This window comes from Aquarana catesbeiana, linkage group LG01 (genome assembly GCF_042186555.1).
Source record: "Aquarana catesbeiana isolate 2022-GZ linkage group LG01, ASM4218655v1, whole genome shotgun sequence".
Classification (NCBI taxonomy): domain Eukaryota; kingdom Metazoa; phylum Chordata; class Amphibia; order Anura; family Ranidae; genus Aquarana; species Aquarana catesbeiana.
The window spans coordinates 780,367,666-780,387,423 of record NC_133324.1 but is presented as its reverse complement, the minus strand read 5'-3'; the positions used below and the strand labels follow the sequence as shown (position 1 = coordinate 780,387,423).

Genomic DNA, 19,758 nt, shown 5'->3' with positions numbered 1-19,758 from the left:
AACTGATGGCATCAACAGGTGTTAGGGTGCTGGCAGCTGGCCCACATTGTTCCCAAGGTTATAATGTTGCAAAATGAAAACTTATGGCTTGTACACAATTTTTGGGCAATTTGGAGCAATTTTTAGACATTTTGTCAAGGCACCCCTGAATATCCCAGAAGGCACCCCAGAGTGTCCTACAGTGTTAATGTTTTAACAAATACGGATAATGAGGCTGCTATCTTCTAGTGATTGGACATTGGCAAGGCTTTTTGGACACTCTACCCCTGGGCATATCTCGATGATTCTACTCACTCAGTAAATCCTCACTTTTTTGCTAGTGTCCTGTAGGTGATGGACCTCTTCTCACTGTCCAGAGCCCAAATGCACCAGATTTTGTCTACACCCCCACCTTCTCTACTCAAGTCAGAAGTGGAACTACCTTTCTTAGAAGAGTTAGACATGAGAAACATTGAAGCTGATGTTGTGTTAAAGGCTACGGAAGATTTCCCACCCCCAGCCTTCCATACACCTGATGCTTTTCGCAGTATGCTTGCTAATGTAGACTTGTTCACTTCTGCGATGTGAAAAAGCTTTGGTATTGTTGCATATTGTTGATTCTCCTCAGTCTCGCCAGGCCACAAGGCCTACAAAGTAAAAAAAAAAAAGACATTACTTAGTCATGAAAAAATAGAATGGGCCATTTATGACAATTTAGTTTCTTATTTAAAGCTTTTTACCCCTCTGAGAATGATTACTATTCAGTGGAACAAGAATACACAAAAAGTGGTCTATTGGCCTGCTTTCTCAGTCTTAAACAATCATCTTACTGTGCCTGTAGAAGATGCTTCATTTAAGGACTCTGCAGACAGGAAATTGGAGAAGCTTTTAAAGGCACCCTTTACTCTTGCAGGTCAAGCCCTGCAACCAGCAATTGCTGGTTCCATTTGCCTTGTTGTTACTCAGTGTTTATGAATATTCCATTTGCCTTGTTGTTAGCCAGGTTCTGTTTGCCTTGTTGGGGACGCCCCAGGGTTTATGAATATACAGTCTGTGTCCTGCACTTTCCGATTAAGATAAAAAGAATTTGGACTTCCCTATAAATTATGTATTCTGAAGTACATTAGTACAGGACACAGGCTACCTTTCCCTCCTGTGTTCCTGTGTTATTGTGCATTGCTTGCTAAAAGAATGAGGTCTCTTGGAGTGGGATAGGGTCATAGGGATGTGTCTGGGGGTCTAAAATCTTTGCTACTGTCTAATCACCTAAAGGTTGCAGCCTATATCCGTGGCTTATGAATATCAAAATTTCTTTTTTTCCATGCAGTCATGCAACAATGAATAAATATGAAGTTGAAATATGAATGAAAACATAGTGTCAACAAAAATTGAGAACTTACAGGAATGTATTACATTTTATTTATGGTGATCATTCCGAAATTGGCATTTACTGATTTTTATTGTAGTAAAAAAAAAATCTGCTTCTGTCATTTCACCCAATCAGATGTGGATATTTAGCCTTCAAATGCAAATGAGAGATCCTACCTTCCCAGAACCTTTGTATGGTATCCATGCTTAGTTGTAGTAAACCAGGCCATCTCACTTTATAAAATGTCTTGCTAATATGGTGTTCTGAGAGCACCTGTTTCTGAGCTTATGGATGTACAGACATTTTCCAAGGTTTGTCCATAGTAGGTTGCTTTGGTGAAGAGAGATTAAAACAGCACACAATCATGGAACAAAAAAGCTAGAGTCTTGTTTAATAAGGTTTTATGATAATGTTTAGTATTTGCAGTCCAGAGAACAGTTCTGTTATGCAGTGTGCAGTAACCAACAGCGGGGCTATCATGTTTCAATTGACTGTAGGCAGATAAGTAAAAGTTTGCTTGAAAAATGATACTGCACTGAAAGCTGAATAAAAATAATTGTGTTTATTTTTTAGTTTATTATGCTGACGTACCTCTTCATGCTCGCCTGGCTTGGAGTCACAGCTTTCACCTCACTACCGGTTTACATGTACTTCAATCTTTGGACTGTTTGTCGAAATGCCACAGTAGTTGGAGATGCAAATTTTTGTTTGGACCTTCGTCAGTTTGGTATGTACTATTTTGTTACAATTAAAAAGATGCAATCAAAAAGTGCATGATCTGCTTTTTTTAGATACGATCATAGAGCATGCATACGCACTTTATACCATCAATTTATCTTTTTGTGGGAACTAGCTAAAAGTTTTAATGGACACTTTGCTATGAAATGTAGTGAATCATGTGAAAGAAAATTTAAGATGAATATGCTTCTGTGCATATAATATGAAAACTGGCAAAAGTATTGGTTGCTGTCTATTTAGTTTAGCATAAAATTTGATAAGGGAAAAAGAGGGTGTAGATGTTAACAACAGCTTCCATCAAACAGATATTTCAGAGGTTCACAGCTGCTAAGAAGCTAGGCCCCAAGTTGGAGAATATCGTGGAGGACAAATAGAGGACCTATGGATATAGTATGTGGCATATGTGAGTTCAATGTAGCTTTTTTGAACACTATTAGTTTGGTAAAAAGAAAATATATGTGAAGCACTGCCTCCCTTCAAAGAAAAAAGGTACTATATAATATGAACACACAATGAAAAAATGGTGATCCCTAGTGGGAGCATTAAATATAGCACAAGTAATATTGCATGAAACACAACAAAAATAGCGTGTGCAACCATTGACCTCTTGTGGAAACAATAAATATAACATATATATGTCAAACAAAGTCCATAAATCTAGCGATATCTTCTGTAAACAAATACTGTCCACACATCATCCAGCGGTGAATAATAGCAAATAAGTGAATAACACCAAGTGGACCCTCCACCAGTCACACTATGCGCCCACCTCCCACCTACATATAAACCTGCAGCCAGCTAGCAGGATTGGGAATCAAACCCAGAACCTCAGTGCTGCAAGGCTGAAGCAAAGCTGAGCCACCATGCTGTTCTATGACAGAGGCAGGGCTTGTGACGTCATTGCGTCGTTGTAGGAAGTACACTATCACCCATGAGAGCAGCAGGGCCGAGGACTTACAGACGATTTTGTGACTGCAGGGACGGATCTTTATATGTCCAAGTTCATCACCTGTATGCACCAGGACTAGTGCATTCCTAAATGTGAGCGGAATAGTTGCTTGTGTTTTAAATAAATTTAATTTTACAGTATTACACTGTGCTAGTTCCTTCTTTACCCTTATGTTGCCATCACCTATGAGAGACCACGCTTGCAGGAGCCTACTGTTGGAAGCTTAAAAGACACTGGATTGAGACCCCAAAGGGGAAGGTGCTACTTGGCCTAATTGGAGGGGCGCTTTGGGAGGTGAGCGCATAGTGTGACTGGTGGAGGGTCCACTTAGTGTTATTCACTCATTTGCTATTATTCACCGCTGGATTATGTGTGGACAGCATTTGTTTACAGAAGATATCACTGGATTTATGGACTTTGACATATATATAAGTGTTATATTTATTGTTTCCACTAGAGGTCACTAATTACACACACTATTTTTATTGTGTTTCATGCAATATCATTTGTGCTATATTTAATACTCCCACTAGGGGTCCCCATTTTTTCATTGTGTGTTCATATTAGATAGTACCTTTTTTCTTTCAAGGGAGGTAGTGCTTCACATAAATTTTCTTTTCACTCTGGTCTGCTAATAACAGATGGTGTTAAGCAGTAACCTCCTAAATATACATCACTTATTTTAATTTATTAGTAGTGCAAAAGTACATTTCATTTATTTACTATTAGTTTGGTGCTGTATGAGTGTGGAGGGGCAATAAATCCAGCAAAAAGAAGCTAGGCAGACAGCTGGAAAACCATCCAAAAAAACAGATGTGTTGTAACAGTGGCCATAGATAACCCAGCGGGCTGACCGAAAAAAAACAAAAGGATTATTCCATCCACAAAAGGAGGTGGATCCCCACTGTGCCATTTTATTCTGACACTGTCAGAATGCACTGATCAGTAGCTGCAGCTGCTAATCAACAAATGTTTTCCAACATTCCTGTCCAAGAGACATTAATCTAACGATCAACTACTTTTGAATGAGGATGGACATACATGGATGGAAATTCCCTGCTGAAAATCTATTGTCAGCTTTACTCTTCTCAATCTAAGATAGAAGCTTAGAAGCATCCAAGAACAGAGTAGTGAGAATATAATCACATCACTCTTTAAAAGTAGCAGATTGTAAGTAGGAGATATAATTAATGTACTATAATCCCCATTGGGATTCATTGCTCTGCCCCTCTAATTTGTGCTTATTGCCTGTGTCAGAAGTTGTCATTTCAGGCCAGTGTAGAAACTAATCCAACCATACATTAACTAAAAAGGTTCAGAACCTAGGATGTTAAAAAAAAAATGTGTCCCTATGTGGTGAACCCATTTACCTCAATATGTGTCCAGATAAAACAGCTCACCTTCTGACCTTGAATATTGTAATATGAATATAACCAAATGTTAATCTGTTTATCTTTGGTTGCAAACTACTATTTCCATTCTAAAGTGTATGTAATGGCAAAAAAAAAGTATTGTTACTTTTTTTTTTCCATTTTTTTACTTTTTCCTTTTGCGCCAAACTTACCTGTATCCTTTTGGACCAGTAAAGAGTAACTATTAAAGTATTCTTTATTGATGTTTGTTTGCGATATTTCATATTGTAAGGAATGCATTGCTCTAGTTATGATGTGTAAGTGTGAATCTCTGGAATACATGCAAACTTTCCCATGTTTTATCCCTTTAAACACACTGCAAGTACAAAAAAATAACTGTTGATGTGCCTGAAATACAGTGTGCTCCTACCCTCCTCCTTGACATGACAACACAGTGTATTTTTGCTCAGAATTCCTAAGCACTTGGGGTCAACCCTCCCTACTTAAAGAGTTACTAAACCCAGGACCCTGCATTCACTATATCTGATAGTGCACAGAGCATGGAAATGCAATTATTTTAGTAAATATAAACTGCTAAATAACTTTTCTCATCAGCAGTATATAGCAGTCTTGTGACTTCTATCAGCGTCCAGCCAAGCACTGGTTAAAGTTTGTAGGAGGAGTTTTCTGACTGACCTATGAGACTGCAAGGCCCCTGACCCTCTGTCTGGACAGTGGTGATTGGCCCTGTGTTCCCCCCCCAAAAAAAAACCTCTCTAGCAATACACACCAAACTGAATATGTTCGCCCTGACTCTATAGACTCTGTGTTATCAGGAAATTATTAGGAGTCAGTGGAAACAGGGGAGGATCAGAGAAGACAGGATCAAACAGCCCTTTTACACAATGCGCAGGATTAACCCCTTCGTTTCCACAGTGAGTATAACAAGCATGCTTTACTGCATATACAGATTGATTTGACTGTTATGGGTTTAGTAACACTTTAATTTCTGTTTTAACTACAAAAAGCAAAGACCTCTCCTTAAAGCAGTTGTAAACCTGCAGTGCTATATAAAACAAAGGCACCATGGTAATGAAAGCAAATTAAATCAATGTTTTCCCTGAAATTTTTTGCCATGCACCTGTATGAAATCTGTGGGCTTGTCTGAATGCCAGAGCTCGGTAGGTAGAGTCGTGACCTCACAGGACTCCCCTTCCATCCCTTCTACCCATGTCCTTGATGTCAGCAGAACGGCATGAACCCACATTGGCTGGCATGCAATTGGAACTCTGGGAAGGTAGCACATGACTTCAGCAAGGCCAGTAATTCTGAGGCACGGAGCAGAAAATCGTGGGAGAGCTTGAGAAGGTAGGGGGAGCAATCTGTTGCTGGGATGCTGGACAGTGGACACACTCCCCCTTCTCTCATGCATGAGAGCACTACATAATATGTCAGTCACAGCAACGGAGGTGTGCCGACACAAATTTTTCTCATGTGTTGGCTTTCAACACTGCTAGAAAGTGGAGAGCATTTCTCAATGCTGGATTCACCATTCTTTGCAAGACTGGGCACAGGTGACTTGCTTTACTGTACCAGGTAAACTGCTCAATTCATTTTTTTTCCAGGTTTACAACCACTTTAACTCCGTCCCCTCCTCATCTCTATAACCCATCCCTGTGCACAGGCAGAGAGAACAAAAAGTTACCAGCTCACAATATTCCTGGCAAAATCAACATGTACTGTATTTTTGTATTTATTGAATAGATATAATAAAACACATTCAATGGAATGCTTAAAAGACCAAATAAGAGAAGTTTATTGTTAAGGTTTACTTACACTTTAAAGCCATAGAAACATTTCAAGCTTAAATAAACCCTCACATATACCCAGTGAAGTGAACAGCCTCAGATGATACACAGAGATGAAACAAGTACATGTACATTGTACATGTATATCTGCTGTCTTCAGCTGTATATATCCGATAGAAAGTGCAGATTGTGTTACAGATTTTTTTCTTCCTGTTCAGCACTGAGTGTGAAGTCTGGGCATACAACCAAGACAGCTTATTGAAGGAAAGGCACACACCCCCACTCCACATTGGCAAAGAAAGAAAGTAATATGCAGAGCTCTCCTCCGACAAGACTAGCTCTGTAATAATCTATTCATAGCAACCTCCCACGACATACATTTCAGGCTGCTTTGATCCCCTGTGTCGGAGAACTTGTCAGAAGTTATCAGGCTGATAAGCTACGGAGCAGGAGAAAGCCGCGGACTCTTTAGAGGGTGCTTTGGAGAGAGATAAGAAAACACTGCAGATATATGTGCCCAGCTCAAATTTCGGGTTTGCATTGACTTGCAGTGACCGGGATAGTGTGTGCTATAGAGTTGCCAACTTTTATTCAAGCCAAACAGGAATATTTTAGTGGGGCAGGACAATTTTTTTTTGTAGTATATACTATGCATATATTTTATGATTAAATACACATTACATTTCTAATCATATGGATTTAATCACAACTTTCCAAGCACTATCCGTGTATAGACAATATTATTAGCTAGAAAGAAAGCAAATATTCTTCCCGTCCTCAACACTCACAATGCTCCCAGTTACTCCCAGTCTTCATTACTCACAATGCTCCCACTTCCTCAGTCCTCACAATGCTCCTAGTTATTCACAGCCCTCAGTAATCACAATGCTCCTAGTTACTCACAGCCCTCAGTACTCACAATGCTCCTAGTTACTCACAGCCCTCAGTACTCACAATGCTCTTAGTTACTCACAGCCCTCAGTACTCACAATGCTCCTAGTTACTCACAGCCATCAGTACTCACAATGCTCCTAGTTACTCACAGCCCTCAGTACTCACAATGCTCTTCGTTACTCACAGCCCTCTATGTGGCCTCAGTACTCCCAATACCCCAGTAATAGTGCCTCAATACTCACAGTGCCCCAGCCACAAGGCTACAGTATTTACAGTACCCAGGCTAGTCACAAGCCTGCAGTGCTCACAGTGCCCTATTTACAAGCCTACAATACTCACAGGGCCTTTCTTCTCGCAGTGCCCCAGTCATAATACTTCAGTATTGACCACACTCTCAGTACACACAAAGTTCCCAGCACTCACAGTGTTCAGCAGTACAGCTACTCACAGACCTCTAGCTGCACCAGCATTACTTCTCACAGTCAAACTGTGTCCTCACACACACTCCTGCAGACCGACGACCCCTCTTACTTCTCACTGCTTAATTGCCTCCCACCACTTATGCCCCGTACACACGGTCGGACATTGATCGGACATTCCGACAACAAAATCCTAGGATTTTTTCAGACGGATGTTGGCTCAAACTTGTCTTGCATACACACGGTCACACAAAGTTGTCGGAAAATCCGATCGTTCTGAACGCGGTGACGTAAAACACGTACGTCGGGACTATAAAAGGGGCAGTGGCCAATAGCTTTCATCTCTTTATTTATTCTGAGCATGCGTGGCACTTTGTCCGTCGGATTTGTGTACACACAATTGGAATTTCCGACAACGGATTTTGTTGTCGGAAAATTTTATATCCTGCTCTCAAACTTTGTGTGTCGGAAAATCCGATGGAAAATGTGTGATGGAGCCTACACACGGTCGGAATTTCCGACAACAAGGTCCTATCACACATTTTCCGTCTGAAAATCCGACCGTGTGTACGGGGCACTAGGCTGCACACAGGCCACCATTTGTGTTCTTTAGGCAGCCGCTCTGCTCCTCCTCCTCAACCGTCCCAAGAACTGCATGTCCAGTACCTGCAGCAACCCCTGCTTAGCGTATCAGCATCTCCTGTTGGGAGCCACTGTCCAGTCTGAATAATGTGTCAGGGTTTCAGGCGGTTTAAAACCCGGACACATATTTCAAAACCCAAACTGTTCGGGTGAGCCCCAGACAGATGGCAACCCCAGAATGCGCTACTATGCACATGTCTGACCAAATACAGTATGTATCAGGATATTCAGAAAATGTCCCTGAAAAAGGCTGTACTTGTTTTTATAATTTCCTTCATTTGTAGATATACACTGTAATGTTTAATATGGCTGTCCTTTAACTGAAGGCATTGTCATTTTGCAAATCAAAGAAAGATTTCTTTCAACAAAAATGATCTACATTACTGAATGAAAAAAGCCTATTGTACAGAAAGGTCTATGTAACTTTGATGTTCAATATATCAGGTCAGGCTAGCTTTTCTGTCCGCCTTCGTGCTCTGAGCCACTGTCCCCGTTTAAGGGCACAAATATATTTTTTTCCTCTAACGTTTGACTCCAGTAGTCTTCTGTGATTTAGTTTCCAGGTCAGAAGTTCCTGTGAACATTATTATAACTGCTTTTGTTCATTTCAAATATAGATGACTTTTATTACCAACAGATGATTACTGGTACTTGTAAGAGCTATATATTTTTGCAGGGAAGCAAGCTGTGCCACATTATATCACAGAGGGGCACAATAAAAGGCCTTGTGCTTGGCTATGTATCATATTATCTAAGAAGTGTATACCATACATCATGGTTCCCTGACCTAAGGACTACATTATTCACTGAAGATTATATCTTGATATAAATCCACATAAATGATGTTGCTTAGGTAGTGTCCAATAAACTCTGCATGTAAAGAACTTCACTATATTGTAGGTGTATACCATTTCTCATAACTCATTGCTTATAAGAGACATCTCTCTGAAAGATGTGCTGAGGAGCAGAGAGGCCACACAAGCAGCGCAACTATGAATTGTCTAGAGAAGATCAATGACACTGACGTGGATCTAAATGGTAAAAAAATATATTTTTGGAACCTGAAAGACTTTACTTTAGAACATCCACACTCCCGATGGAGTCTCATGTATCTATTATAATACATGGAAAGGAAGTAAGAGATGCCACCCCCCTATCTTCTCACCCCCCCTTTTTTCTCTGCCCTCCTTCCTCTCTTTCTCCCCCTCCCCTCACTCTTTCTTTGTGCTTCGCCAATAATCAAGCCAGACTACAGTCCATCTCCTTCCTAATTTTCTATAAGACTTCCTTCACAGTTGGGTTTGTTTAGTCCCCCAATCTATTCCAACCGACTTATCCACACCCTGACAAACACACACTAATAATCTTACCCATGTAGCCAATATTGGCAAACTTATAAGCGGCTCTGGCTCTCCCAAAACTACCACACTCTCAGGTCGCTATCCTTGTGGCCCTAAGGTCTACATTGACCTCCGCTCTCTCACCAAGGCTTTGGGTAAATACTTTATCTGGTCCACATGTAGTTCTATGCTTTAGATTTAGATCTCTTACCACATTAGACGAGACTACATTCACCTTTACTGGTTTATGCATGGTCAACCTGAACTTACTTGTTGTACTACTCTGTTCTCAGAATTTCATTGTATGATTATTGTTCATACCTACTGTATGAATCCAATAATAATAATAATGTATGTATCCAAATAAAATTTGTTATGGGGAAAAAAAAAAAAGGAAGGCTAGAACAGCTTTTACTGAACGTCTTTACAGGTATGATTAGTTGTTATTCAAATTTTTTCTGATAAAACTAAAAGATGTCAGGATGAAGAATCCCTCTTGCAATATGTTGGACTTGCACTGATTCTGATTACTCCTGTATTCTAGGCATTGTACCAATTGGTGAGGAAAAGAAACTGTGTACCCCATCTGAAACATTCCTGAGGATGTGTGAATCTACTGATGTGAGTTGTATAATCCCTTCCACATGACTCTAACACCTGACTCTTTACTTACTAAGGCAGACCTGTTGAATGACAATTGCAAGCATAATTTGAAAAGGTATGCAAATGCTGGCTTAACCAAGTTCGGAAAGTGCCAGGATTCATTCTGTTATATAATATTAAAGATACACAAATCTGGAGCATATCATTTGGAGCATAGCATTTTTTACTTTATATACGACTATATAAATATTTTCTAGGCTTAAAGTAGAAGTCCAGTCAAATTCTATCTAACCTTAAGGAAAGACATCTATATTTACCTTATCTGAGGGCACTCAGGTCCGATCACATGATCAGCTCCCAGTGCTGATTTCAGTAGAGCACACACAATGGATGCCCCATAGTAAGCCTTTGGGTGACATCACCACATAGGCACTGCAGCCATTTTGGCGATCTCTCCTCTTCACTGAAGCCAGCCACTGGGGAGATCATGTGACTGGATCAGAGCTCCTTCCTGTTCCTTCCTGTTTCAACATGACTGCGCACCAGTGCACAAAGCAAGGTCCATAATGACATGGATGAGCGAGTATGGGGTGGAGGAACTTGACTGGCCTGCACAGATTCCTGACCTCAAACTGATAAAACACCTGTGGGATGAATTAGAGGGGAGACTGCGAACCAGGCCTTCTCATCTAACATCAGTGCCTGACCTCAAACATTCCCATAGACACATTCCTAAACTTTGTGGACAGCCTTCCCAGAAGAGTTGAAGCTGTTATAGTTGCAAAGGGTGCGCCAACCTAATATTGAACCCTACGGACTAAGACTGGGATTCCATTAAAGTTCACATGTGTGTAAAGGCAGGTGTCCCAATACTTTTGACAATATAGTGTGATGTTTGATCTTTGGGGTGCACACCCTAATGCAATAGGCTGCGCATGTCTTTAATAGCAGTGTATATTGCCTCTACTTCCGTTCCACAGTTAGATGAACAAACTAGTTCCTCTTTAGAAGGCTCATTTACTGAAGATGAAGTGACAACTGCCATCAAACGCACTCCGACTGGAAAAAGTCCTGGTCCAGATGCTCAATTTTATAAGATGTTTTGCCCTCTTTTTTCTCCCTTCTTAACAAAGGTCTTTAACTCCCTCCAGGGCTCCCAGTTTCTCCCACAATCTCTTGAGGCCCATATCTCATTAATACTGAAGCTGGGCAAGGACCACTCTCTTTGTATCAATTTTAGGTCCATATCACTAATTGGAGTTGACTTAAAATCTAACAGACTACAACCAGTATTACCAAGCTTAATCCATCCTGATCAAGTTTGCTTTGTTCATGGAAAAGAAGACTTCTCTAAATTGAAACTGAATAGGTCTTTGATCGTGTAAATTGGTTGTTTATAAAGCTCACCTTATCTCAAATTGGTCTGGGTCCCAGGTCTATGTACTTATCCTCTTCTGCTGGAGTATGCATCAATGGTCCCTTTGTCCAATCTTACCTATAAAAAATGGCACCCGCCAAGGCTGCTTTCTGTCAGCTCTCCTATAGGTCCAGACTATGAAACATTTAGCTGTGCACTATGACAAAACCCAGATAATTCTGGCCTTCAACCAGGTTCTCTCCATTCAAAATGGTCCCTCTTCCATTGCACAGAGCAGGTAACTATAACTTGTTTGTTATTTTAAAAGAAAATACATTGATTTATTAGGACTTGAATGTCTGTATCCATCAGGTGTGCTTTAGTTTAGTTGTAAACACCATTACATTTGTATTCTTCCTCTATGTATATTACATTGTATGCTTTATTACTATTTTTTTTTCTGCAGCTGAACATGACATTCCATCTCTTTATTGTTGCCTTGGCTGGTGCTGGAGCTGCAGTTATTGCTATGGTAAGGCAACCATTTGATAAAGCTACAAACAAACGATTCTGTATCAACTAATCTTGTTAAATATAAACATTTTTAATGCACAGCATATATTTATATTGTATGAAACATGTTCCAGTAACTTTAGATTTTTTTTTTTTAATCATAAAATGGTTTATTGATAAAAGTTGTAGGATTAACAAAAATAAAAAAAAATCACAGTTTTCAGAGTATCCACAGCATGATAAAATTAAAGTAGACATTAGTTGCAATAGCCACAAATGAAAATGTTTTGAAGCATCAAAACAAACAGTGTACCAATGGACATGAGATGTATAAAGAATAAGTACATCTCACCATGGAGTAGATAATACCACACATTAATTGGGTAGAAATGAATAACGAAAGTTGTGCATTCCCTGTGAAAGAAGGAACCTGTTCACTTCTAGATTGAGTGGAAACTTTTGAAACATTTAAAAATACATTTAATCCACATAAGACTAGTTAAGACAGCTAACCTTATTTAAGATAGGGTAAACTATTACAGAGGAAACTTTACAAAAGGCTAATATGTTTACTTAGGGCTGAACTCCAGATAGAAAAAAACTACAATGCAGCTCTGTATTTAATAATACTTGCAATACATTCTTAAATATACTTTTAATTTATTGCAACCAATACAAATACTCAAAATGTACTTGGTATCAGCCCCCTGCAGTACCTGTACAGCAGAGTTCAGAGTACAGGAAGCAGGAGCTAGACATGTGGAGAATGGAAAGATTCATTTAGTTTCAGATAGATTTAATATGTTACTAATTTAGTTTAGTTGATTCATTTTGGAATTCATTTAATTTGGTTTTATTATTAATTCTAACGAATTCCAAATTTTCAGAACAATTTGAATTCAGAACGGTCGAAAAATAATTGAATGATTCTAATCCTGTGTGAAGAATAGCTGGTTGTTAAGTAGCAGGCCGGGAAGCTGGCCACCACGTCCTTAACAACCGATGACTCATCAGCTGTCAGCGGGCTTCTCCACTGATGCTGAAATGTAAATAAAAGAATGGCGGCAATAAAAAATGTCTGAATATAAACAGCGTGAGGTCCTCTCCCAATCCATACCAGGCCCTTCAGGTCAACCCAGCATGCCCCAGTCGATGACCTCACAAGAGGACGGGACCACCATTCCATTATCCTGACTGGACATCATGTGACGTCTTTCAGGATAACAAGCCAGTGCGCGCTCGTGGGGTAGCGCAGCGCGGCGAACGGTGGTGTGGTGTGTCACTCTGACACACCGCATCTCCGATCATGGTAAGAAGCTTCTGATGGAATCTCTTTACCACATGATCAGCTGTGACCAATCACAGCTGATCACAGCGTGAACCAGGAAGTGCCAGTAATCGGCTTTTCCTCAGTTCACACTGACAGGGAGAGCCTACCAGCGTCTCTCCTGCCAGAGGGGAGGTGTGTGCTTATAATCAGCACATTGATTAACAGCTCAGCCCCCATCAGAGATGCCCACCACAGCTGCAAATCAGTGCCCATCATGTGCCAGTCAGTACCCACCCAAATCGCGAATCAGTGCCCATAAAAGTGCCAGTCAGTGTCCCATCAAAGAGCCAATCAGTGTCCCATCAGTAACACCTGTCAGTGCCCTTCAGATTCCCCATAAGTATTGCCTGTCAGTACCTCCTCATCAGTGCTGCCTGTCAGTGCCCATCAGTGCCACCTATCAGTGCCCATCAGTGCCACCTATTAGTGCCCATCAGTGCCGCCTACCTGTGCCCATCAGTGCCACCTATCAGTACCCACCAGTGCTGCATATCAGTGTAGCCTATCGGTGTCCATCAGTGCTGCATGCCAGTGCCCATTCTAAATATTAGTGCCTCCTCATCAGTGCCTATCAGTGCCACCTTATCAGTGCCACCTCATCAGTGCCCATCAGTGCCGCCTTATCGGTGCCCATTAGTGCAGCCTCATCAGTGCCCGTCAGTAAAGGAGAAAACAACATTTTATAACTGAAACTAAAAAATAAAAAACCCAGTGGTGATCAAAACCACCAAAAGAAATCTCTATTTGTGGGAAGAAAATTATAAAAATGTAGTTTGGGTACAGCATTGTATGACCGCGCAATTGTCATTCAAAGTGTGACAGCGCTGAAAGCTGAAAATTGTCCAGGGCAGGAAGGGGGGAAAGTGCTCTGTATGGAAGTGGTTAAGAACTGTGAGATGGCAGAGCAGGCAGATGGCAGGAGCCTGCAAGGACACCGGAGGTTTTATTTTCTTTTTTCGGGTCAGGCGGTGTGGTGGGTGTCGTGATTGACAATGGATCTACTTCTGGGGACATTTTTAAATTTTATTTTTAATAAAGGAATTGCCAAAAACTCGTGTTGTGTCTTTACTAAATTTTTACCCTTTTTTGGTGAATGGGTAGGGATACTATGTACCCCATATTCATTCACATAGGGGGGCAGGATCTGGGGGCCACTTGTTAAAGGGGGCTTCCAGATTCAGACAGGCCCGCACCTGCAGATCCCCACAAACTCGGTCGTTTGTGGGGAAGAGGCCCTTTTCCCCATCAACATGGGGACAAGGCGTTTTGGGGTGGGGGCAGAGCCTGGTATGGTTCAGAAGGGGGGGAGCGCTCGCTTGTCATCCCCCTTGGCGTGGGGTTCCCCTTAAAGTGCATATCAGACCTGAAGAGCCTGGTATTGATTGGGAGGAGGACCTAGTGCTGTTTTTTTCTGACTTTTTCATTGCTGGCATTCTTTTGTTTACATTTTAGCTGTCAGTGGGGAAGCCCGCTGACAGCTGATGAGTCATCGGTTGTTAAGAACGCGTTGCCCGGCTTCCCGGCCTGCTTCTTAACAACCAGCTATTCTTCATACAGAATTTGAATTGGTCGATCATTTTTCGACTGATCCGAATTTGAATCATTCTGAAAATTTGGAATTCTTTAGAAAACTAATACACGAAACTAAATTTAGACAGATTTTAATGACATTCCTTACTATTTCATTTGGTGATTCGGATACATCTGAATCTCTGAATAACCAAAAATGTATTCAAATTTATATTCGGACCGAAACAAATTATAATAATAATTGTAATAACGCCTGCAGTATTTTACTAGCGTTTTATTGTGAATTGCAAAAAATATTTTGAAAATTTTTGAAAAATGCTATGAGCTATTTTACTGCAAATTTTAAAGAGGAAAATACTGCTTTGTGAATTGAGCCCAATATGATTTGTGTCACAATTGTATATTTTTATAATTGCTATTTTTTTTCCATGAAAGTGGAGTTAGTGTTTAATACTTTAATACTTTAAACACCAACTTTGTACTCCTCACCCTAACACTAGCCTAAACCAACCCCCGACATTATCCTCAACTCTAACTTAACCTTACATTAGCAAATTTAGTGTATTGGGCTCCTGAAATCACTGGTCCGAGACCAAGATCTAGATATTATCAACTAAATATTGATTACTGTCGTTTTACCATTCTTGTCACAATTATTCAGAAAAAAATATTTTTTTACATTTTAAATCCAGAAATAAGAGATTACTGCTGTAACTTGAGCTCCTGAGATCCCTTTTCATGAAATATATTCAATTAATAAATCAATATTTGGTAGAAAAGATATCTGGTAAATACCAGTGCTGAACTGCAAAGTGTCCTTTAACTCTATGTCCTTTCCTAAAGTCAAGTGTGCAACCAGGCACAGTTAGGCCGCTTTCACACTGGGGCGGTGGGGGCGTCGGCGGTACAACACCGCTTCTTGCAGCTGTATTCGGCCACTAGCGGTGCGGTTTTAACCCCCGCTGGCGGCCGAAAAAGGGTTAAAATCACTCGTACAGCGCGGCTATAGCCGCGGTATTGCCGCGGTATAGCCGCGCTGTCCCATTGATTTCAATGGGCAGGAGCGGTTTAGGAGCGGTGAATACACCCAAATACATGCTCCAAAGAAGCGGTTTGCAGGACTTTTTTCACTGTCCTGCCAGCGCACCGCTTCAGTGTGAAAGCCCTCGGGCTTTCACACTGAGCAAACAGCGGAGGCTGTTTAGGGGCGGTTTGCAGGCGGTATTTTTAGCGCAATACCGCCTGCAAACCGCCTCAGTCTGAAAGTGGCCTTAAGGCTGTACTGGCCATATAGATGATATGATAGAAACCCATTATTGTGTTTTTATGATAATCATACTAGAGGATATTTTCCATTTCTGTAAAACAAAATATAGTCTCGAACTCATTGCACATATTTAGGATTTTCTTTCTGACATTTCCTTAAATACTTCAACCTTTTCCTTAATAGCAAGGAAATACAACACTTGCCCCAAGCTTTTTATCATTCACATTCATCTAAGGCAGGAGATATTGATTTGTTCACAGTTCAGCATAGTTTTCAATTCTCAGTTTAACATATCCGTTAATTGTATAGAGGTTTTGTTGTAATTTTACCATTTAATAAAGTGCTTTTTCAAGTTAAAAGTGGCCTTTGCAAAGGCCACTAGTTCAGCTTACCTCATCACCACAAGTCTAATCTAATTTTTTGCCTGGAAAGCCTCTGGCTCTGGAAACTGATATGATGGTTAATCTATTGAGATTTAGCGGCACTGTATGAATGCCGCTGCTATTGAGTGTATGCTGAAGAATGACTGGGTCCATAGAGTGCTTGTGCATTTACTTGAAGGCTGTGGGTTCTGCTAACCCAGGGAACATTGTGGTAGGTAGACATGTCTGTATTAGTAAACTGAGTAGTCTTTGGCATCTATCCTGCTTTACAGTGGAGAGTCCGTCCATAATAATGTTTGGTCAATTTGTGTAAAAATAAAAATTTTTAAGGTTTTAAAATATATTAACTGATCTTTTATGTGACCTTAGTACTAACCAGCGCAAGATGATATGCGTCGGCACAATGGCACGGCTGGGCAAATGGGCGTACAGGTACGTCCCCTTTAAATTGTGGCATTGTGGGCGCGCGTCCACTGCGTACTCTGTGACCATGCCCGCAGGTCCGCTGGGGGCCCACGATCATGTCACGGAGCAGCAGAACGGGGAGATGCCTATGTAAACAAGGCATTTCTCTGTTCTGCCTAGCAACATGACAGAGATCTACTACTCCCTGTCATCAGGAGCAGTTTATCTCTGAGTCACGATAAAAATCACAGATCGCCGCCATTACTAATAAGAAAAAAAATGAATAATAAAAATGCCATAAATCTATCCCTTATTTTGTAGACGCTATAACTTTTGCACAAACAAATCAATATACGCTTATTGCGATTTTTTTTTTCACCAAAAGAGAATACATATCAGCCTAAACTGAGAAAGAAATTTGTTTTTTTATATATTTTTTCTGGGTATTTATTATAGCAAAAAGTAAAAAACATTGCTTTTTTTGCAAAATTGAAGCTCTTTTTTTGTTTATAGCGCAAAAAATAAAAACCGCAGAGATGATCAAATACCACCAAAAGAAAGCTCTATTTGTGGGAAAAAAAGGACGTCAATTTCATTTCGGTGCAATGTCGCACGACCGTGCAATTGTCAGTTAAAGAGACGCAGTGCCATATCGCAGAAAATGCTCTGGTCAGGAAGGGGGTAAATCCTTCCGGGGGTGAAGTGGTTAACCAAATCCAGTGTCATAGGAGCGGGGGGCAGGGCTGAATCCCGCTGTCTGTGTCAATGGACTCAGGAGTGAGCCTGCTTGGGTTCCCCCATGAAAATTGGCTGAAGGGGAGGAGCCAGGAGTGCCGGCAGGGCACCCCAGAAGAGGAGGATCGGGGCTGCTCTGTGCAAAAGCCTTGCACAGAGCAGGTAAGTATAACCTTATTAAAAAATGATCTTAATAAAAATAAAATAAGTTTTTTTCCAATGTTAGTCCATTTAAATCATTATGTAGCAATTATAAGAGAACTAGAAGAATATGAAGTGTGAAATATACTGTATAGTACAAGTATCATCAGGAACAGATAGAGCAGGGGTCGTCAACCCCTAACAAACATATCGGGAGGGCTGTGATGTCTTCTGCGCTGGCATGTGATGGCTTGGCTGTGATTTACAGCTCCCCAACTCCATAGGCTGTTAATTACAAAGCTTGGCCCACCCACCTCCCTTACATCAATAAAAGGCATGCTGTGTTGAGGAAGCCCACGTGCATGCATGCATGCCTGCCTACTGATGTGAGCATCACTAATGCAAGAAACCAGCTCTAATTAGTTTTTCAGCAGTAGTAGGAATCTTGGTGATTTACTGAATTAATGTTGTCCAATATAAACCTGGGTACACACGGTTACTTTTTTTTTTGTTCAGTCAGCAGACTGGAAAAAAAAAAAAGATTCCTGCATCCAGACAAGCGAGTGGGGTGCAGGAATCCTCTGAGCCAGGACATTGTATTCTGACAGCAGGGTATCACGTACCAGGTGCTGGAGGCCAATTAAGAGAGGGATTCCTTTGCAGCTAAGTTCCGGACTCCCGCCTGTGAGGTTGCTTGCAGAAAGCTCAGGAATGCTGCTGTTGTGATGAACGGAGTCTGCAGGCAGGTGGCACCTTTGAAGTGAGACAGGTCTGTAAAGTCACTGAGATAATAGAGTAGTCAACACAAACCGAGATCAGAATCAGTTTTAAAGCAGAGCAGATGAAGTCAGGTGGAAGCCGGGTCAAACACAAGAAGCAGGCAGAGGGAGACGAGCCAGGGGTCAGGAACTGGAGATAGGCAGACAGGTCAGGATCAAGCCGGGTCAGAAACTAGGGAACATGGAATCACAGGAACAAAGGTAACAAGCTGAGATCAGTCAGCAACTGATGACTGAACAAGGCTCAGTTCAAGCACTGATACACTTCCTTATAAAGGCCCATGTGATGTGCTGCTGGGGACGCTGGCTCCTAGAGCCCCTCTCCTGTTGTTGGTCCCCTGACAGATGCTGGGTCCTAAAGACCTTCTCCTGCTGTCAGCGCCCTGACAGTGCCCCCCCAATGGGCAGCCTCTGGCTGCCCATTTGGGCAATTTTCTATGGGTATTTGGCCCGAAACTCTTGGAGGAATCTGGGGGCATGAACATTGGCTTTGGGTTCCCAGGAGCTTTCTTCAGGTGGATATCCTTTCCACTAGATTAAGTATTGGATCTGCCTACCTTGTTTTCTGCAATCTAGAACAGATTCCACCTCGTATTCTGTTTCCCCTTCAACAGTTACCGATGGTGGAGGTGGGTCCTTGAGAAGAAGGACCAGGGAGTGGTCACCAGGGAGTGGTCGTTCTTCTCAACGAAGAAAATGCCTGCTCCTGTGGGTGAGGAGGAGGGATGAATGAAACCCTTGGCCAGGTTCTCATCAATATATTGCCTGAGAGATTCCAACCACGGATAATGGGAAGATGCACTCAAAAGGAATCTCTCCTCCAGGAAGCAACTCGATGGGGCAGTCGTAGGGCCGGTGCGGAGGCAGGGTATTGGCTTCCTTCTTGTCATAGACATCTAGGAAGTTGTGGTAAGCTGAGGGAACGAGCTGACTGGTATCTGTTGAAGGTTGAACGGTTAGGCACGCAGGGTGGGTTGACTTTTATGGGAATGCCACAGTGTTGCCCACAGTAGCTGTAGGAAAAGGTGACCTCCCCTTTGGACCAGTTGATTGAAGGGTTGTGGGCCTGCAACCAAGGTATCCCCAGGATGACTGGGAAAATGGGAGATCTGATAAAATCAAAGCGGAGGATTGCAAGAATGGGGGCAGTCTCTTGAGTAACAGGCCCTGAGCTAGGTAGAGTGCCATCAGCTGTGGCGTCACTAGGGTTGTTGTCACCCGGTGC

General features: G+C 41.5%; 1 protein-coding gene across 2 annotated transcripts in view; it reads left to right on the top strand.

The window, feature by feature from the left end:
• The window catches only part of GPM6A (glycoprotein M6A), a 350,691-nt gene that overhangs the window by 316,843 nt on the left and 14,090 nt on the right, over nucleotides 1-19,758 (top strand). For both annotated transcript variants that reach the window (XM_073606557.1, XM_073606549.1), the window contains exons 4-6: nucleotides 1,922-2,075; nucleotides 10,035-10,111; nucleotides 11,917-11,982. In XM_073606557.1, coding sequence (XP_073462658.1) covers nucleotides 1,922-2,075; nucleotides 10,035-10,111; nucleotides 11,917-11,982 — 297 coding nt within the window. The remainder of the gene's footprint in view (nucleotides 1-1,921; nucleotides 2,076-10,034; nucleotides 10,112-11,916; nucleotides 11,983-19,758) is intronic.